Raw genomic sequence first — 22,413 nt, forward strand, 5'->3', positions numbered from 1 at the left:
ATAAGGAAAGGTTGCTCAATTTCGATTTTGTATTTGTTTGAAAAATGTGATGCATTTTAAAAATCAGCAAACTCTTTTTTAATTCCTTACTTTTTTTCACTTGTAAAGAAACGATAAACATGTTCTCTTATTATATCTTAACATGTTCTTTGATTTATCAGAGAGATAGTAGTAATATCCCTTCTTCAATCTACCCTATTGCTTATTATAAGTCCTAGACTTATGGTATTCCGTTGAAGATTTATTTTTAACATTCTGCTTTTATAATTTGCAGTTCATTAAATCTTCCCACTCATGATGGATAATGTGTCTTAAAAACCATTGTTTTTGCAACTGAGATTTTTAGAATATTTTCAAAATATACAGGATGCAATATTAGCGTAATATTAGCGTTTATTAATAATAATACGATGCAAATGTCGCAATTACAAACCTTTTTAACTGTATGATTTTTGCAGCTATGAAATGCGGGGCTTAGGACCACTGCTTCCAGACAACTGGCTTGATCACATACGAGTCGCGGAGGAATTTGAAGTCGTTAACCGTGGTCCAATTGCAATGGTTTATACACGCCAGCGCAATGCACCACCACTTATTATTGAACCGCCATGTAATTCGTTAAGTAAGTTTGTATTTCCTTTTTTTAGGTGGCTTTTTTATTTGTTGACAATCTACGCTAAATTAAATCTAGAATAATGCATTTCATATTATTTATCTCTGCTTCCAATAATTGGAACAACTTATATAACTCTCATTTCTACTTCCATTGCTTTAATGCTATACTTCAACAAAAAGAAAGAAAAAAAAACTCTAAAAAGGTTTTGTAAGAAAATAGATTTGCTTTCATTTAAATGTACCTTTATTTAATGAAACTTTCCAGAGATTCTGTCCTGTTTTGCATGTCAATAAATTTGGTAATGTGATTTAGCTCATTTTCTACTCTAAGCCTATCAATAAATCCATAATTGTGCTTATTATGAAAGATAAAAACTATATGATCAGTTGCAGTAAGATGCTAGTAATTGTATTCACTTTTCCTTGAATCGTATATGCCCTATTTTACAGGGCATATTCTTCCAGTTTTCCTTTTTTTTTGAAGAAAAAGAAAGCAGGAGGGAGGATTAGAATTAATTAGAAGCTTTCAAGTTTAATTCTTTTCCAGGATAATAGGTAAATCATTGCGGTACATTTATGTATGTAATATATAAATAGTTATTGTTTCGTGAAATTCAAGGAAAAAAGAATAAGAATTTACATATTTTTGTTTTCCTTTTTATTCAAATCAAACTATTGTCTCTTCTTTTTTCACTTTCCACTTTCCAATTCAATTTTGTCTTATTTTATTTTCTCATTAAATTTCTTACACTGTTAGTACATGTACAAATTCATCAGTCGTATGTTGTGGTTTGCACTGCATAATATAATGTAGTTTGCAAGAACAGAAAAATTTCATTCAAAATGTTTATTCAGTAATTTTGTTTTAATAACAGTGATCGACTGAGTTAAGTTGAAGGTTTGATGATTAGTATTGTCAGCCTCTTAGGCAGAATAGTTCATCATAATCAACAAATGGGTTTTGTTAAATTGCCTTACCTGGTTCTGAGAATAATTTGTGATGATTTTATAATGCAGTTGGTATGATTTATTACCTCTTTAAACTGTTTTTGCATTTTTTTCTAAACGTTTTTTTACGTCTTTTTACCAATAATAGCAGTCAACTGTAGAGCATTGATGTATAAAATTTGGATTTTCGTATTTGTGAAGTTTTTTTGATAAAAGGTATCTTTTTTTTGCATGGTGAAATAATAGAAATCTTAAAATATATTTTTATTACCTCGTCATAAAGAAAATTCTCGCTGATATTACGTTTATCTTTCTCTTCTAGGCATAACGAAGGGACTTGCATCGCCTGAATCAAAGGAAACAACTCGAATTAGGCTTACTGATCGAGAACTGGCTCAGCAGGTGGCATCTTTTGTTAAATAAAATTTTGGTAATGTTTCTTCTCAGAGAAATCGATCTTTGCATCATATATTTAATCAGTCTTTTCCAATTCTCATGTTTTACCAGTTGTGATAAGATGTTTCTTAATGTATTCGTCTACCACTAAAGTAGGACTACAAAAGATTAGACAACAGAATGGTGAAACACTTATTTCGAAAGCTTCAGGTTAGTCAGGAAATGACTCGTTGCTTAGTGAAGGCGTGTATTTTGACCAGCAAAGCCTGAACAGTTGAATACTATGTGATGATAACATCAAGTTCAAATTATGCGCTTAAGGTGTTTTGCATCCATATCAGTATGATTGAAAATTTACTTTCTGATTGTCGTAGTAATGATGATAGCGTATGGATTGTTAGTGGTAGTAGTAGTATATAGCAATGATAATAATAACTTATGGTCTGGAGTTTTTTTTTTTTGGATTAGTTTCAGATGAAATCTATATTATCATTCGAACCGATCATTTGTCCTTCAACAGTTAGTGTTATTGTGATGAAATGTGATAACGACTCGGCCGATGTCTATGTACAGTTGGCCGGTACAAGAAATAATTTCGAACTGCTGCAATCGACAATGGATTCGCACTATGAAGGGCAATCCGCCGGGGAACCAGTGACAGAACCCGAAGTTGGTGGTGTCTATGCAGTTCGTGAATCGGATGGACATTGGTATCGAGCTCTGCTAAAAGTGAGTAAAAGCTAGAAAACTGTCCCTTCGCTGATACATCTCGTTATAATCGAAGTTTATAACTACTAGGAAATTAAATTTCCTGATACCTGCAAGTCTTTTATTTTTTTTAATTTCCTGAAAGGAAATTAAATTTCCTTTTTTTATTTTTTTAACGATAAATTCCACAGTGGAGAAATTCATTCAAGATTTTATTGATTAAAACTGAAAAAGAAAATAATTTCATCATTATCACTGAATATGAACAGTTCGTGATGGAACTGTTTTTTTTCTTTTGAATAGATTCCTGAATATTTCACATTATTGGATAACGGCCGAGTGGTGCATGTGAACGGTGCAACAGTTCGACGTCTTCGTGCAGAATATGCGCTCCCAAGAATATATCCCATTTATGCGTTCATTATTACTTTGGACAGAAAGTACGATAATGCTCCATCGCTGTGTATTTTGCGAACTGCTTGCCATACTCAGCTTCCGTTACCGGTATAGCTTGTTTTTGAAACTAAATTGAGTTGTAAAATTCGTAAACAAATTAGATGAAATTGTTGACTAGCATTAATTATAAGACCAATATGTACAGCTTATTTATTACTACTATTCATTCAATAATTTCATCAGAGATTATATCTCCGAAATAACTGAATTAAATAGTTTATTGCAAGCTAACATATGAAGCAGTAAATTTTTTGGTTTGTTTGGGATTTTAAGTTACCGAAATGGCATTTTCCTCCTATCACATAATTTTATTTACTTGAAATTTCAAAATTGAGTAATAATACGTTAGGCTGAAAAACGTATTTTAAGTGTGTTTGTTCTAGACAGTGCGCTTGGTGCCATTAAAAACTTTGATGATGTCTTCCTGCTTTGAAAAGATATCAGTAAATAAAAGTAATATAAGAGAAAACGATGTCCACAGCATTTTATGTTCTAACCTCGCGTGCGTTCAGCTTTTTAGCTACGATTCATATCCGCGTATATCGAAAATGGTTTAGTAAAATACAGTGTTCAAAGCTCAACTATATGGATCAACGACCGGAAAGAACATGAACAGTAAATTTCTTCAATGAATTCAGGAAATTTTCAAAAGTTATTCTGACGACCCGTAAATTTCATAATATTTTGATTGTAATTAAGCAAAGAACATCACTTGCTTTTGTCCTCATATTTATTCGCACTCAGTAATTTTTTGAGAAATAATACGTCAGCATGTTATTCTTCATCGTTTTCAAAAAATACGAGATTGTGTGATATGTAAGTAAGGTCTTTCAGGTTTTAATTTCTTACGCACATCAAAATATGGAAAGTATTTGTTATATGCAACACTGAACGAAGTTTTCAAACGGAAAATTTATTAAAATAAAATTCAAAAAATTGATGCATTTGTAAATGCATATCAACAAAGTGGAATACATGTTTTTTATGCAATATATTTTGTTCAAATAATAAAAGGGAAGATAAATGCTTTTGTATTTATAATAAAATGATAGATTTGCGGTGCAAGATAATACGTATTAAATATGGTCGCTCCTCTAAAATGAAATTTCCTAGTCGGAATTGCAGGAATGTGATAAAAGTAATACCAGCATCGCCGCCATATCCAGCGACCACCGGAGAAGTGGAATTAGTTGCCATGGAGTTAAGCGATATGCCGAAGAAACGCTTTGCTGCTCATATTTTGACTGTATTCGATGCCGATAACATCAGTATAAGACAATGCTCATTTGTACGTTTCTCTATGTAGCACTCTGGAACTACAGTTGTAAGCAATCACTGCACAATCATTTACTAACTTCATATATTTGTAAAAGCATGTTGGCTTTTTCGGTCGTAAATTGTAATTCCACTGTTAATCTCTATCTGAAATTCTCATAGAAGTAAACAAAGTTCTGTTCTAATTTCAGGATCCAATCCCGGACTACATAACTAATGCAGTAAAGCGAGATTCCTTGGCCCAACCATCACCACCACCCTTCAGCGAATTAATATCAGGACGTTTCTATGCTGCAAAATTGCGCCCAGACTCAAATTGGGAACGCGTACAACTGCTTGGTCCAAGCTGTATTGATGCTGATTGTTTCCGTGTCTATGCCGTTGACATTGGTTTATTTGGCATTGTCCGGAAATCAAATATACGTCATCTCAGAACTCCAAATGGATTACGAAAAATTTTGATGGCGAAATGTAAGGTTAGTATGTTTCCTGATTTTCTATTTGAGTAATCGAATTTTTGGTTTATGAAATTAAGCACTCTTAACTTATAGTTATGTTGTCCCAACTTGACATGTTATCACATTTTAAGAAAATAAAAGGTTTTATGAGGTATATGGAATTCAAAAAAGAAGATATATACTGTTTTTTATATAGCAAAATGCGATATAAACATTCATTTCTGAATCCTTTTAGATAGCAGGAATTAAGCCAAAAGATGATGAAGTTTGGAGTCGTGAGGGTCAAGCAGCTGTCTGCAGTCTATTAACTGGTGCAAAACATATAGAAGTGGAACCAGTTAGTGCTTGGGAGCTATTTGGAGATCAAGGTTGTACTGTGGTACCGTTTGCGATGGTAAAGATTTTCGCGGATGGTAATAATGTTGGTCAAATGATCGTTGAACAAGGATATGCTCAATGTACGCAGTGATATATGCCTAGTATTGTCAAATATCGTGGATGGTGATATGTTGATGAAATAATAATTGAACAAGGTTATGTCTCAATGTTAATCAATGATAATTCCTCTATACATGCAACTGTTCATCGTCCTATTAGCATATATTTGACATTGATTTTACACTTTCTTCGTATTTTTGGTTCTAAAAATTAAGCTTTAATTTGAAGCATAAATTTTAGATCTTTTTTTCAGATTTCCTTTTTTTTGGAGTATATTTAATAATCCAATTGACTGAAATATTCTTTTCACTGCTGAGGTTAGTTTTAAAAAATTTCGAAGATTTCAGAGGATTTAATTTTTGGTAGTACGTGGCGAAATTTTGCAAACTTAATGATTACAGTAACCAATTCTTTGTTTACATACAATTCAGATGAGATATGCTTAACATACATTTGCTCTTAGTACGAATTAACATGTTGATTCATTTTCTCTCTCTGTCTTCTCTATGAGAATTATAAATGCGGAGCAATAATTTCTCTGTGATATAGAAATGAATAGAGAAGGTTAAGGTTGTATGATGTCCTGTCAGTATAATCAATATGTACAATTCAGTAGGGAACAATAGTTATAAAACTACTTTAAAAGTCTTATTTCGCATTTTATTGCGTTCCTTTTTTGTTCTGGTTAGTTTCTTTATTTTACTTATTAAATGCGATAACTACAAGGAATCATTAAAAAGAAATGAAATTGACATGGATCTAATTTCAACAAGTTATGAGAATTGCTTTTGTGTCGATAATATATTGCTTGCAGAAAATACACTATTTTATTCTCATTATATATTAAGTAACAGCTATACATGTAACTGTCGAGACTGTTTTATAGTTTAAAGTGATTTTTTGTATTGTACAGATGAATGATTTTCAACACTCATACTTGGTCTAGTCTCAGAAGATTTGAAGAAAAAAGGTCTCCAAGAATTTTTGCTACATTCTTTTTGATTTGGCATAGATGCGAAATTACCATATTCGACCATTCGATCTTTTCATTTAATCGTTTCAGTTTGATTCGAAAGGAATAGGATAAAATTTCCAATTCTTTCTACTTCCAGATTTTCAATTTTTTTAATCTTCAATTCAGTGGATGGAATGACTTCATTTATGAATAGCCTTTTCAATAGATGGAAATAATATGCCTGTTGTTATTTATTCTGTACTTTTATGGATACATGCATGGATAGGTTTAGTCTCGAAATTTCAGGAATCATATTAGGTAAATTTCTTGGAAATGGTAATTTTACAGATAGCGTTTACTATTCTTTTCTCCATCACTTTTTTTTCTTATTTGGCAAAATCAATGACGATATCTTTACTTATCTATTTATTTATTTTTCTTTTGTGGAGGGATTCACTTTTCGACATTACAGACTATTTTGGTTTTTTGTTTAAATTTCAAAATTTTAAGTTAGTTAAGTTTATCCCTCAACGTCGTATCATACATTAGAAGACATTTGGAAATGATGATGCCGGATGATTAATTACAAGTCAAAAAATTTTGTTCAGTTATTCACGACTAGTTCATACACTTCTTGTACAATGTATGTTTCTTTGTGATAACTTTTTGTTTTAAAATTTGCAATAGCTCATACAGTGTGCCTACCATTCTTCTTTCCATAAATAACTTTGTTCTCTTTCTCTTCAGTAACTGTTCGATTTTTCTCGAAATCAAACCGGTTATTTCTATGCTGTGCTTCATTTTATATTTATTAATAGGACTGTGCAATAATAATTTGGGGAGAGTAGTAAAGAAATAATGAAGAGAAAGATGTTATGTTAATATACTCGGGTTAGAAAAACTTTTTTCAATAATGACAGGTATAGAACAATAATAAAGTTAATAGCATGTAATTACATTTGAAGGACTTATCAGAAAATGCTTAGATCATTTCTTGAATTTCAATTTTTGATAGAAGGAGTTAAAATACCTAGCATATCATACGTATGAATTGTATCCATCTTTAATTTATGGATAATTTGTTAAAATTTGTTCACAGTGTTTTATCGACTTTTTCGATTAGTACACCATAATGTTTACATAAATCATACATCTGTTTTCTGCAAATGAAAAAATTCAATTTATCAGTTTCATATTGTATTATTGCTTTTTATGATCAATGTAATTGGCGCTTTTTATTTTCGTTCTATGCATTAATTTGATACTTAAAAGGAATTGCAACATATTTATGTGATTATTTTCATTTTTTTTTTTATTTTATGACTTTTTCCCTCATCCATTTATCCATCGATTACATCTCAATTTTGCATTATAATCTTCAAATTTAAACAATTTTAGCAATATGATTACTCAAAATTGAGTGATGAGTAAAAATTGAGTAAGAAGTTTATCTGAGGCTAACATCCATCATCGAAAAACAAAGTATTTTAATTGTTTTATTCATTGTCATACTGTTATATAATTAGTGTTATGTGAAACTAATGTCATTTAGGTATTGATCAACCCTCTCTCTCTGTATGTGTGCATTTGTGCTTTTTTTTTTCAACTTAGAATTACGATAAATAGCAAGAATTAAATTTTCCGTTCGATTTTCCCAACTTTTCTTATTTGTCTAGCAACAAATTTATCACTTATTGCTTTTATTTTCAATGATACAATGAATGATACCATTCCAAGTTTTAACTCTTTTTGCTAAAATATTCTGTTTTTAATCCGAAAAAGATATGTAACACTTCTTGAAATAATTTCAACTTATTGAATATCTCTCATCAAATCTTGTTGAATTCATTTATAAAATAATCAGTAATTGATGAATAGAATATTCTAACTCATTCCTATGCTGGGAAACTTGGAAGGGATTAATTTGTACCTTAACATTTGATAACATTAATATCATACATTCTCATAGTTCATTACGATAACAGCAGTATCGGAAAATATATTCTAGTATCCTTTTTTAAAATTTCTTCCGGATAATGCTTTAGGAGAAACGTCTAAAAAAAAATGTATGTATATAAGGTCTCTGTGAATCAGCTAGTTAATTATTCAACTCTTGCACTGAAATTTTGATAGCGTAATTAGCGGACACACTTTTTTTTCATAATTACAAACTCTCCAATAAGTTTAGCTAAGCGTAGTTGTAAACAATGGTATTTCGTGTTTTCCTTCAGCATTTCCTAATCTTTCATAAATTTTGCGGTTCAAAAACTTTTGCCGTTCTTCTTAATTTTCCAGTTCAAAACGGAATTAATGGAAATGAAATAAATGAACCTTTGATGTTTTCCTATACATCCACTTTTCCTAAAAACATTGATGATAAAGTTAAGTTTAACCTGTGAATAAAATGCATCAACGATATGGCCAACAATGATAAATTCGTTCCCATCAATATCATCCACTAATTAATGGTCCTACTAATTATAGTACTTAAATTTTGCATTTAATTTCCATGAACTTTCTTTAAAACAATATTTGCTTTTGTAATTTTTGCTTAAAAGATCCAAATATGTTGCCTTTTTCTTTTGCATTGCTGTTGACCAAAGATTACCGCCAACTTTATGAGAGAAAAGCCTGAATTGTAATAAATAGCTAGGATAGTTGGTTGTTAGAATAAAGATGAATTAGTTTCATTTTAGGATTGTGCTCTGCTCCACTTCATCATATCTTTCGTATATTCATCATGTCAAATTACTCTTCTTTGCTATTCATACTGTCACTCACATATTCCTGTTACTCATTTTTTTTATTTTGCCTAAAAAAGCAAAAAAAAATTTTTTCAGTAAAGAAAGGAAATAAAATTTGAAGATTTTAGCAAGTGGAATCAACAAAAGGAATTGATGATTTTAATATGTCAAAGGAAGTGACAATTTTCTTTCAAAGTAAAATCGACCAGAATTAATAGATTAAGAGTTCAAGAAGATTTTCGACAAACTAATTCAATTAATTATATGTTGTTTGGATATTAATAATATCAGTGTCAAAGAAATATTTACAAAAATTGATTTTGGTTTATTTTAAAACTAAACGGAACAAATTATTCGAAATTGTGCTATTAATTAATTACATGCTAATATTTTGCTAGAGGGAAATATGTGCGTATTGATTTATAAATAATCATAATTCCGATATCTATCTGATGAAATGTAAATTGGAAACGACAACATGATGATAATGATGATGATGGTAATGATGATGATAATGATGATGATGATAATGGTGATAATGATGATGATGATAGTGATGATGATGATGATGATGATGATGGTGATAAGTAATTATACATTCAGTTAATTATACATTGTTCGAATATTAATAACACCAGTGTCAATGAAATACTCATGAACAATTCTCTTGATGAATAAGCATGTTGTTCAATTTCAATAAGTAATGATGGTGATGATAATTATCACGCCGGTCTTATCGTAGATGACAAATATTTGTCGAGTTTTACAAATCATTAGAAGTGGGGAGGTAAGACAGGTGTGTGTGTGTCTGTGTCTGTGTCTGTGTCCGTGTGTGTGTATGTGTGTATATATGTATACGTGTGTGTTTTCCTTGTATCTTGAATCTTCGATATTTCATTGCGTCACAATTTTAAAATTGGTTTTAATTTTAATTTCCAGAATTTTGCATTTCCAGTTCTAGTAAGATTATTTTTCTGCAAAAAATTCTTCTTAGCCATCATTGATTCTTCGTTTTTTTTTCTTTTTTTTTGTTGAGATTGAAACAGATGCGGTTACGGGTTGACGTATGTCGTGCGATCGTGCTAACTTCTCTAGTATGGATGATGATTGATGTCGTCATATTATTTTACTTCCTTGATACCGGCAGTGGCAGAATAGCTTCAAAGTAAGTCCTATTTTATTTCTTTCTTTTATTCAGTTCTTCCCTAAGGTAGCTTATTTATCACTATTCTTGAAGCATTACTAATTAACAACTTACTTATTAACTTTCAGTCATTATTAAAGCTATTTTAAATTGTTTTGAAGCAACCATTTCATTCATGAACTTTTTTAAGCAGCCAAAAACGATCTGTTTGTTGAATGATCGTAGTGTTTGTTTTCACTTTAAACTGTTATCGATATTGTTAGGCAACCTGTCTAACTGATTCTTTTGATAATAGTTTCTTGAACATTACCAAATTCATCCTTCTTACAATTTCGAGAATTTCTCATATTCAATATCAAAACTAAAATTCATACTTACAGATAGTCTATATTTGAGAGCCAACTGTCGTTGATACGATTATGTAAAATTTTGTCAATATTTGCTTTTCTTGTTTGATTTTGTTTCAGAGTTGCGGTAAAGTTAAGGGGTGATCGCCGTTCGGAGGATGACTTTAGGGCACAATCAAATGATTTTATTGATCGTGAAGCTGTGGAAGAGTTGGAAATATTGCTAAAAAGTTTGTTTATTTTCCTTGACAATATATTTGTTCATTATCTTAGCAAAATAGCAAAATATTTTCTTTTCTTTCTAAATTATTTAGTGAATAATCGTACATCATTTTATCTTTCCATATATAACTCGTTGCGAATCATTTTGCATGAATTATGTCACGAACATTTCCGGAAAATATTTCGAAAAATTTTTGTTAAGGTCTAACATTCGAGAGAAATGGACCGGGTGAAATGGGTAGTGCAGTGATCATTGATCCATCACAGCAAGAGGAACGGAAAAAGAAGTTTAATGAAAACCAATTTGATGTTATGGCTTCAGATCTGATATCTATCAACAGGGCACTTCCTGATTATCGATCATCAAAGTTAGTTATCATATCAAATTAATGATGTCATTTTATAGCGGCAGGGATTACGTCGTCACGGTTATAAACTTCTTGACACCATCAGAATTCATGCTGAAATTCTTTAATGCTAACTACAAGTTTAATTCTATTTGTAACAGGAAAATGAATTGTTTGGAAGCTTCTAATCGACAGCTGTCTTTGTGGCAATAATTAATGACTGATTAGGTCTTCTAATTGGTTGTGATCAATGAAATTTCGAATCTACAAATTGATTTGTGCTAATTCAGATGTCGCGAAGCTGCACGAAAATATGATATAACCAGTTTACCCACGGTATCCATAATAATTGTTTTTCATAACGAAGCATGGAGTACACTTCTGCGTACAATACACTCTGTTATAAATCGAAGTCCGCTTCATCTAATCAAAGAAGTTATTCTTATCGATGACTTGTCAAACCGAAGTTAGTTGCTTGCTTTTACTGTTCATAGTGTTAGTTGTTTAGACTGGTGAGAACTGAAATCACTAAAATTAGGTAGTAGCGGATGGATGGATGAAATGATTGTACCTTCATAATATCGAAAACAGATGATGGTATGGTCGTATCATTGGGATAGACCGTTTATTTTTTCAAGGTTTAAACTTATTTCTGAAAGCTGATCTACTGAATTTCATGGATTACTTATCAAATTTCAGCATATTTACGGAGTCCTCTTGATCTGTACATCAAAAGATTTTCACTCCCTTTCCATCTCATTCATCTACCAGAACGATCAGGACTTATCCGAGCGCGTTTACAAGGTGCAAAGATAGCAAAAGGAAAGGTACATATAAGTGAATCTTTCCAGCAAGGAAGCTCTTGTTTTTACGAAAAAAAACCTTAAAAACATAACCTTAAAAACAGATCTCTATTTTAATAGTTTACAGATATTCCGCAAAGGCTTGAAAGTTTTTAATAATAATTTTTAGTATGTTGTTGAATTTATTGATGGATATTGTAATCCTTCAGTTGCGTAGTTCAAAAGAGTTAGTATTATTGTGGCAATGAATGTGAAGGGTTATTGTAGTATTTCTTATTTAATTGTTAGATTTCTAACATCATTTTATCGAATTTCAATTTTTAGGTTCTGTTGTTTCTTGATGCGCATGTTGAAGTAACGGAAGGATGGTTAGAACCTTTGCTGGACCGAGTATCAGTCGATCGAAAACGTGTTGTGGCACCAATTATCGATGTCATTTCCGATGAAAATTTTGAATACATAACTGCTTCTGATATTACTTGGGGCGGTTTCAATTGGCATCTTAACTTTCGGTGGTACCCAGTAAGTGTCATTTCTTAATCTTTCTTATTTTTTTTCTGTAGCTGGTGTAGTGAATCAAGTATAAAACAAAATCCCAAAAATTCAAGATTTTTCGAAGTTATTTGCATAATTGTAATTTCAGTATTTTATTACACATTTATTTTATAGGTACCAATGCGAGAAATGGAACGGCGCAATCACGACCGTTCGGTTCCTCTTCAGTAATCATTTCATCACTTTTTTCCTGTTTTGTTTTCAGTTTGAAGTGTGAAATTTTTGCTATCAACGACGTTATAATTCTAACAAACCTAAACTTTTAATTAATTTAGGACGCCTACAATTGCTGGTGGTTTGTTTGCTATCGATCGCCAATTTTTTTATGATATCGGTTCCTACGATGAAGGAATGGAAGTTTGGGGTGGTGAAAATTTGGAAATTTCATTTAGGGTAATTTTTATATTCAATGAATTTCAAATTTTTAGACCATCTTTTGATGGTTACTTTAACCGGTTTTGATTGTTTTTCAAAATTCTTTTTTTTGTTTTCAAACATTTTATGATACCAAATAAATTATAATAATATGGAATTATTGACTTTTTCATATAATTCAACAAGATTGAAAAGTTATTTGCCAAGAAGCTTCCAAAAATGTCTTTAAAGTCAAAGTATAATTTGAGGGATAAAGTCTTTATGTTTTCTTTTTTCAGGTATGGATGTGTGGCGGTAGTTTGGAGATTCATCCATGTTCTCGAGTTGGCCATGTATTCCGAAAACATACTCCGTATTCATTTCCCGGTGGTACAGCGAATGTTATACATCGTAATGCCGCCCGCACTGCTGAGGTTTGGATGGATGAATATAAGGATATATTTTATAAAATGGTGCCTGGTATGTTTTGCATAATTACTAGATTTTTTTCGATTACTAAATATTTGCCGAGGGTTAAAATTTTATTAGATAATCTTTTTAATGATTTCATGAGCTTTTAGTGATGCTATGAACTTCGGATTTGCCTTTTCGAATTCAAATTCTAAACTAAAATGGGTCGCAAAATCTCCGTGTTAATTTTTTCATTTATATTGTTCTTTTTTTCTTCAGAATGTCAACTAAATGAATGCTCAAATAAATTGGTTAAAAACGCATTCTTTTTATTTTATTATATTTTATTCATTTATTTATTTTTTTGTTTTTACTTGGATCCAACTTCAAATGTAGAAAGCTTATTCTGCAAATATTTTTTGCTTTTGTCAGTTTATCATCGGTCAATTTTAGCTGCCAAAAATGTCGATATTGGAGATTTAACAGAAAGAAAAGTTTTGCGCGAAAATTTGCAATGTAAAAGTTTTCGGTGGTATCTGGAAACAATTTATCCGGAATCACCCATTCCAATCGACTTTCTTAGTTTAGGACAGGTACTTTTTATTGTGGACCTTTTTTCACTTTTTACTTTGGCGAACCGTTCATATTTATTTAATTATCGGTCAGTTTTGTCAAAATTTGCACAATTTTTCAGTTACTCAATGCTTTTACTTTTCGTTAATGGTATTTTACTGACTTCACTAATATTGACTTCATCAATGCTATTTTCAAGAAATAAGACAAATTTTCTGGAAATAAGATAGATTTCTTCTAGAAGATAGTTAATGATATTTTCTTGAAATAAGATCGATCAACCAGTTATTCTGCTACAAAAATGGTATTTTCCAGAAATAAGATAAAAGTGATTGAAGGAGACATTTCTTTGCATAGATATCGTTCCATATGTCACTATTTCGCTATCACCGATATATCAAATGTCGTCATTCTTTTTGAAAACAGTACCGTGACTAGCAAGATTTTGTTACAGATACAAAATATGGGAGTAGTGGGATGTCTGGATACAGCAGGTCGATCAGCCGGTGATTCTCCTGCAATACTTCCCTGCCACGGCAAAGGTGGTAATCAGGTTTGCAAGATATCATTTGAAAGGCAATGAATAAGTAAATCTTTCCATTTGGCTCACGATTACCGTGTTCATTATTAGTCGTGTTTTGAACGTTAGGTTCATGTGTTAAATCTTTATGATTCTCTCTATTTAAATAAGAAAATATTATAGTTTCTTGAGCTAAGATCTTATTTCACAAGATATGTTTATAAAATGCTGATTCTAAACTATCATTTGAGATGTGGTTAACATTACAAAATAAGAATATAAGTATTAAGGAGATGGGGATTTAACTTTTGACAGTTTCGTCAAATATTTTATTTGTGGATTTGGCTGCTGACGCTCAAAAAATGTTTATATTAACGTAATTATAGTTTTGTTATAGTTATGGGCTTACACTGGAAAAGGTGAAATCCGCGCTGATGAACTTTGCTTAGCCTTTACAGTAAAAGGTATTAGCATGGAAAAATGTGCTGACTGGGTGCTACTGTCGAAAGTGACCTTTGAATATGTGAAGAAAGTAAGTTCTAAGTAATTCCTATAACATTTAGTTTGTAAATTTTTGCTGATTTAAAGTGTTATGTGTAATAATTCTTGCATTTCTTAAGCAATGCAAGAATTATCACAAATAGGATTCCAGGAGGAACCTGTAATTTCATTATTCACTTTAGATATTTGGCAAGGTTATTAAAAAATTATTAAAAAGGAAGGATTTCAGACACTTATGCTGAAACATCGGGAAACAGGCCTGTGTTTGCAAGCAAACGAATCCACATTGCAATTAAGCACGTGTTTACATAATGATATGAATCAGAAATGGAGGTTAGGAGGATATAGAGAATTGGATTAATATATGCAGCGAGAACAGTAGTAGAAATGGAGATACGATATGTTTTCTTCCTTATTAAATCACGGAATGGTTGAACTTTGATTTTCTTTAATTCTGCTGCGCAACGTCTGCATGTTTTCAGATCGTGAATCATCACTGTTGTCATCTGTTTGTAGCTTTATTTTCCCTGATTCTGTTAAGCAGATGATGCTAAAATAAGTTGTCCAACTACTTGATGGTGGTGTTTGATAGCTGTTTCCATTTTATCCAAAATTCATTCAATAATAAGTTTTTGGAAATATCAGCATTGAGACGGGTCCTTATTTTTCAGATCTACCGGAAATTAGCTTAAATGTTGAGCGAAACAATTTCCTTCTTGTATTTCTATTGTGTAAGAATGATTTGCCAATTTTCTTTTGTATATTTTTTGTAGAAATGAACATTCTTAAGAGTTATAACGAAGTATGAAACCAGTATGACTTAGTCAATAGATCGGTGAGGAAAAATGTTCTCTTTGCAGAAAGTGAATGTACTTTTGATAGTACTGGTATGTTTCGTAGATGATAATGTTTTAGATCATTGCTACTTTATAAAGTAGTTATAAATCATATAGAAGAAGCATGCAATGTGAATCACCGAATACTGCTGTTAGCTATTAATATCGTAGGACTAATATAACAAAAATCACAAAAAGTTTGCATTTGAGTGTAACCAAATTGCAGAAATAAATAACTGAGTAAAAATAGCAAAAATAATTGTCTTTTTAACATTTCTTTGCTGTTACAAACGTTCGAACAATTTTTAAATGTATTCTTCCAGTGAAATATGTTCAAATGATGGTTGTGGTGTTTCTTTTTTGTTTTATTTTTAAATTATTTGTTTGGTTGTGCTTTGTTAATCCAATAATAGCCAACGAATCTGTTGATATTGTGATATTCCCATTCACTTCTTTGTTTTCCTTTAAGTCACTTTTTCACCACTGATTTCTGATGTCTAAAATTTATTTCCATGCTATTAAAACTTTTCTTTCGACGTTTAATTCTCCTCCCTATTCCATATTCATATCATATGCGTTCGAATTTGTGTTAACTAAATGCTTATAGAGTTGCATTTCCCTTCTCAGTGGCAAAATATAATTTCTCACATTTATTTTATTAATTTTTCTTCCGTATATTTTAGAATTTGAAATTTTTTGGCATTTGTATAGAAAGTATGTCAATTATCCTATGCAGTTAGAGGTAAATGAATTTGAATTTTGTCAAAGATAGATCAGCCGTTGCAGTCAACATCAAATAGCATTGGTAAGCATAAATTTAAAGTGGAATTGAAATTCAAACAAAAGCCAACTTGTCGAAATAATTTGTTAATCATCAATCATGGCAATGAACTGAATGATAGCGAAGTTTTTTCCATTTGATAATTTGTTCTTATACTTTTCCTTCTGGTCCGTAATTTTTTTTCTGAATTTTAGTGCATGTGCGCATAATCCATGGAATGTTTTTGATGACATATTTGCAGAATCATTTAAGCAATTTTTTGACGCATAAGCTTGCTTAAATTTAAATTGAACATTATTTACATCAAATGTATAGATGTTGTTAAGTCAGTTGGATATGTATGGTCCGTTAATAGTTTACTGAAAGCTAACATTTCAACAAGATCATCCTTTTGAGAAGTATAACATTCATATAGACGATTTCAGGGGTTCCGGTCCTCTCTGCTTTCTTGATATACATATTTAAATAAAATTAGCTGAGTCTTCCAGATTTATAACAAGATTTGATGTTGAGTGGAATAATATTTGTAATTAAATTTTGAAACTGAAAGGGATTGTTGTATTAGAATAAATTGGTAGGAATGTTTTGAAATAAAGATTTCATTCTATTTTTTGTCGATTTTCTCGAAATCTAAGTTTACATTTGTTTTGTCGCCTTTGCAAGAAGAATATCTTGCTCTAGAAGTTCAGCTCGTCTGTCACAGATAATATTCTGACCAACAAAGCTAATTAAACGGATGCACCTTACGATGGGTCATCGCTGTGTCCCATAAGTCACTCACTGTTAATCATTCACTTGCTACAAATCGTGCTTACCTCTTCCTATGTGACTTGAGATTGCATCGTAATGAATAATTTGGAGGAATTAATTGGATCCTGAAATTTGGTCTTCCCAGTTCAAGCTACTCATTCAGTCACAAAACTCCTTAAGAGATTCTGTGGTGCGAACTAATAATTCAGAAACTCAGAATTAATTATAAGACCGATTTAGAAAAAAAAAAGGAATTTCAAATTATGCAATAGGAATAAGAAAGGGAAAAGGAAAGATAAACTTAATTTAAAAAAAGTATAAAAATGGGCGAAGCAGTGCTGAGATGTAAAATAAGAAACTGTGAAACGATACAGAAATATGAAGTTGAAAATATAACTGGAATACGGTGCTCTGCATATTTAATTGCTGCCAAAGTAGTGGCGTTATTGCCTTTGCTGTTGCTGATGGATTGAAAATACGGCAAAAAGGAATTGCAATGAACCACAACCGGTCGTTTTCAGTTCCAATCAATTTTTCAAAAGACATCCTTTAAACTTTCAATTTTAATCTTTTCCTAATGAATTTGGAGCGAAAAGTTCTCAATTTGCCAACTTACTACGCATGAAATGTTGCAATTCAATTACTGACAATATCTGGCTGATGACAGCTTGTTGTAGAGAAGCCGACTCAGCGGTTTTTTCTGACACTGCTGAAGTCGATTAAGGTGTCACATGCTGGAAAACTGAATTGGAAGCCAGTAATAACAGTGCATAATTGTTTCTTTAGAAGCACAATTCAAACATTATGTTTGTTTTTTTATTTATAACAGCGACCGATGTTGCTATGAAATTTTCAGGTACATATTTCGAAGTATGAAATTAATCACACTGATACATGCTACTAGCGAAGTACTGGGATTAACAATAAAACGAAGTCCAAAAATAAATTGAGATCTAAAGCTTGAATGAGGCCTATGCGATAATAATACTACAATTGAAAATTGCAAGGAAAACAATGATGTATAAAAGTGGTAGTAAATAGATTTGAACAAAATTTTCTTGTCTTTTTTTACACCTTTTTAGGTAGAAGAAAATTAGCGAAAAAGACATAACGTAAAGGTAGAATGAGAAAAAAAAAGGGTTTATAAATTATTCGGTTCAATTCTGCAACAAAAACAGGTCGATAAAATGTTCCCGGAAGTGTTAGCTTCACTATATTTTACGTAAAATTTTTCGCAAAACACTGAGTTCAATGCTTAATACCGGAAATATTTTTGTTTTTGGCAATTTCATTGCTTCCAAAACCGATGGAAGTTGCAGCATTGTGCGATACAATTTGAATTTCAACAAAAAAAATTTGATTAAAGGGTAGAAGTGGACATTTATACAATTTTAATAATGATCTTTCTACAGCAATAGTTGTTTTGAGATTAATCAGAGTAATTCCATTGAAAGAAACGTTTGCTTAAATTTCTTTACACATTTTGAATCAGAACGATGAATAATCTCATACATTTTATATTTGCTTTATATAATGTTGGTCAAAAATAAGCTGAAACGCAGTTTTCTCAAAACTTTGAACTATCTATCCGCCCCGCTCCTCTCCCTCATCTATCCGGCCAAACAATACAATTATTTAAATCAGTCTAGTCCACCAATTCTATAGACAATCTTAATAAATCTTTTTTTTTACATTTCGAGAAACTGAAAATTGAAGTACAGAAAAATTGAATTCAGCCAAAAATTTACAAATATGTACATTATAACGTCATAAAAAAATAAATTTAATAGCAAAAATCATATAAATTGCTACTGTTAATTACAATTTCTGTTAAATAAACATCTATGCAAGGAAATCCAAAAAAAAAAACCACAAAAATTTTTCTTTTGCGTAAAGGGGAATGTGCATACTAAAAGGGAAATGCATATTTTGTTACTGAACCGTTTTGAGCAGCAAATCACCTTCCCGTCAGATTTTATGATTTTAAAAAAGTATTTAGATACTTGTAAGACCAAAGTTGACCGCAGCAAGCTATAGCAAACAACCGAAAACATTTAAACATTCATGCACAAGCAATGAGTTGTAATCAAAAGGTTTTGCCGTTTTTGATCAGTGTGTTATTTACCTGACAAGTTGGTTGCTGTCAAAAATCACTGAATATGTTGCCTAAGCCTAAGCCAAAATACCTGAATGAAATTTTTTTGTTATTCGCTAGCGTGCAATATGATCAGTGATTTTTGACAGTAATCAGTACGTCAGATCGATAACACCCTGATCAAAATTGACAAAAACCATTTCTGGATACTTCTTTCTTCTATTCGGACCGTGATTTGTTGGATATATTCCATCATTTTTTAGTAAGTGTTTCGAGAAGGCCAATATTCATTTCATTTTGATCGAATAATGTTAGATCTATTCGTTCCATTTCATTGAAGAGTCTCATTTTTGTACCTGCAATTACACTACCGGACATTACCTCACTTCAGGCACCAAAATTATGCTTTATCTGGTTTGAAAGAGACTGACATTGAAGTTCGTGTTGTTTGACACGAATGTAAGATGTTGGTAAAAGTTTACTGATGACGGTAACAGTTTATTAACGGATACAGAAAATAATAAACAGTTATGGATAAGTTCATTACTGGTGGAAGGAGCGGGGAGAATTGCGTGTTGAATTGGAGATAACTGAAGATAAACTGGAACTGGAAATGAGGAGACTGTCAATCGTCGGAGCTTGTACAAAAAGATTGATTTGAAAATTCCTTATATTGTGGGTGTGGTTTACAAAGTTAATGCATTACATGAAAAATTAGTTCTCAGACAAAGAAATGTGATGTTTAACAGAAGTTTAGACATGTAGCATTGGATATAAGTACGATTATCAAATTAAATACTGTTACAATATATCCATCAATGTAGGTTTCAGACCAGTTACTAACTAAAGGTTATCAAAGTGATAATCACAATGTTACGGAAACTGCATAAATAATTCAGCATTTAATACGTTGGAAGAATAATTTAAATTTTTGTATAATGAATTACTTATCGGGAAAATGATCTATATAAGACAATATTTACGATACAAATTTGTGATACGCATACTTCAATTGTTTTAACATGTTATAAATTTTCTCGGGTTTTCTGACAAGCAAGGACAGAAATGAGTTATACAACAAGCTTTGATCAAAAACGATCTTTAACGAATTCCTTTTCGTTGCCTTGGATAATGGTTGTTCATAAATTATCGATTCGTTAATAGATTTCGTAATAATTGAGATATAAGAGTTCGTCCCTCGTTGAGTTGGACATATGCTGCAGGGTATCAAATTGTAAAGGCAGGAAGGATGAGAGTTAGTTATTGGTCGAAGTGTTGGCGGATAAGTGTGGAGGATGATGTAATGCATGTTTAACAGGGAAAACTTTCCTGTGGGATTTTTTTCTCCATATATATATATATCTAGGATTAGAAGAGGAACTTTAGTAAGCTCTATCGGGGTTATCATAAAGATATAGAAGCCTCTTGGCATGGTCCATAGTGCAATCGTATATCAGTACTAAAATTTCTTTGTGACGTTTTTTCATTGTTAACATATATCCTCCTCATCAAATTAATTTTACTTTCATGATTGCATCATTTTGTCTGGTCGATTTTCCATAACTCATTTTGTTTTATTTTTTTTACATTTAGCTATCACTTGAAATATAACAATTCTTTTTTATGTTCCTCGCAGTTAATTATCACTTGAAATATAGCAATGGTATCCTCACCCAGCAACTACTGATAACCCATTGGATAGGAAAAAATCAGTAAAGGAGTTAATTAATTATACGATGAGACGAAGGTATCAGTGGACCAACAATAGGACTCAAGTGATTACAGATCGACAAGCAATAAATGAGGGGACGGGGATCCATCTACCAATATTTTGTCATACTGGATCAAATTGTGATTCTTTCCAGTAGTATCTCAGAGTTGTATCTGAAGTTCATTTCCGGGAAGTTAGTGAGGCTAGTGTTAATTCATTGCTCAAACAACAAAAACAATCTTTGGTAACATTATTAAAATAAACGACAAACTTGTCACTGTTCACCAATTAAAGAATTAAATAACTCTAAAGCAAAACAGTCAATCGATCAACTTTCCATCATCTATGATTTGTTCTTTTAAATCCATACATGAATAAGGCTGAATTTTGGTGGCTGCAATCAAATAAAAATGTCAAAGCATTCATACCTTTGCTCTTATGACACTTGATAATAACTTTTGCAATGAAGTCATTTTGTTATATAATAACCTCAATATTATGTTTTATCATAAATTTATTATGTTTTCAAATGAAAATATTTCTAATTATGCAAATATGTGCTACCAATCAGATCAGTGACATTTTTTATTTCTTCAACATTTCCTTTACATACCGTTTTCAGATTTACTTGACTTGTAGTTTGCGACGTTTTTCTCCTTTCAATTAGCCAATTGTTGGGCACTGTTAATGCTGCCCAAGTGGTCACTGCAATTTCTAAGCATTGTTTCCTGCAGGTGTTTTGAAAATTGTCTGAAAAATAAAAATTATAATTTTGAAAATTAATTGCGAAATCTTATTCGTTTGATATATTCATAGGAATGTTTACAAGAAAGGTAATTTCTTTAGTTAACTTTCTATAGCAATCCTTATCATGAGAAGAAATATTTAAATAATCGTCCAAATTAATCTTGTCGAATAATTATTGTGATAAACAACGGTTTCACTCGTAATTAAAAGAAGAAAGAAAATTGGAATTTATTTTTACCATCTTAGCTCATTATTTGGCAGAAGTTTTTAAATGAAGATGTGTCGCATGATTTTTTCTAACATAACTTCTAAAAATTAAGTGCAAAAATACATCAAAATACATACAAAGTAATGATGAGCTGCTTCTGGGCCTGTAAATTCCATAGCCTTCTGGCAATTTTTTTCCGTAGTTTTCCTGATATATTTTTCTGTCCATATTATAGCAATTGGTAAGGTTAATGCATATAACGAAGTTTGTTGTACACCTGAATTTCAGTGAAAATTTCCATATATAATTCACTTATATGAATATTTCTTGGACTCACATTATTGTTATTGAATAATCTTACAGTACCATTTTCTTACTAAGCTGGACAATTTATACGACAATGATATCATTTTAGAAAATAAAGCACATTGATATTTCAAATTGGCGATAATAAGTAAAAGAAGCTATTCCAAGTATATAACTTAAATACTGCAACCAAATGATTTCATTCCTTT

General features: G+C 31.2%; 4 protein-coding genes across 4 annotated transcripts; 2 read left to right on the forward strand and 2 right to left on the reverse strand.

The window, feature by feature from the left end:
* Positions 1 to 465: 465 nt before the first annotated feature.
* LOAG_04883 (hypothetical protein) lies at positions 466 to 5,325 on the forward strand (the record flags this gene model as incomplete). Its single annotated transcript, XM_020446706.1, has 8 exons — positions 466 to 622; positions 1,886 to 1,965; positions 2,434 to 2,688; positions 2,971 to 3,171; positions 3,644 to 3,738; positions 4,249 to 4,411; positions 4,590 to 4,874; positions 5,092 to 5,325. 8 exons carry the CDS (start codon positions 466 to 468, stop codon positions 5,323 to 5,325), a joined length of 1,470 nt encoding a protein of 489 aa, XP_020302986.1.
* Positions 5,326 to 9,360: 4,035 nt separating this feature from the next.
* LOAG_04884 (hypothetical protein) lies at positions 9,361 to 9,623 on the reverse strand. Its single transcript, XM_003140421.2, has one exon. The coding sequence runs from the start codon at positions 9,590 to 9,592 to the stop codon at positions 9,377 to 9,379; it is 216 nt and encodes a 71-aa protein (XP_003140469.1). The 5' UTR covers positions 9,593 to 9,623; the 3' UTR covers positions 9,361 to 9,376.
* A 401-nt stretch (positions 9,624 to 10,024) lies between these two features.
* LOAG_04885 (Gly-3 protein) lies at positions 10,025 to 15,471 on the forward strand. The gene is made up of 13 exons (XM_003140422.2): positions 10,025 to 10,158; positions 10,605 to 10,714; positions 10,909 to 11,074; positions 11,344 to 11,519; positions 11,753 to 11,880; positions 12,181 to 12,378; positions 12,526 to 12,578; positions 12,687 to 12,804; positions 13,065 to 13,245; positions 13,630 to 13,769; positions 14,204 to 14,302; positions 14,667 to 14,801; positions 15,000 to 15,471. The coding sequence occupies exons 1-13, from the start codon at positions 10,040 to 10,042 to the stop codon at positions 15,129 to 15,131; spliced, it is 1,755 nt and encodes a 584-aa protein (XP_003140470.1). The 5' UTR covers positions 10,025 to 10,039; the 3' UTR covers positions 15,132 to 15,471.
* Positions 15,472 to 21,484: 6,013 nt separating this feature from the next.
* Positions 21,485 to 22,126, reverse strand: LOAG_04886 (hypothetical protein; the record flags this gene model as incomplete). The annotated part of the gene is made up of 2 exons (XM_003140423.1): positions 21,485 to 21,693; positions 22,036 to 22,126. The coding sequence occupies 2 exons, from the start codon at positions 22,124 to 22,126 to the stop codon at positions 21,485 to 21,487; spliced, it is 300 nt and encodes a 99-aa protein (XP_003140471.1).
* Between the last annotated feature and the right edge of the window lie 287 nt (positions 22,127 to 22,413).

The sequence above is a fragment of the Loa loa genome (genome assembly GCF_000183805.2).
Source record: "Loa loa unplaced genomic scaffold supercont3.153, whole genome shotgun sequence".
In the NCBI taxonomy this organism is placed as follows: domain Eukaryota; kingdom Metazoa; phylum Nematoda; class Chromadorea; order Rhabditida; family Onchocercidae; genus Loa; species Loa loa.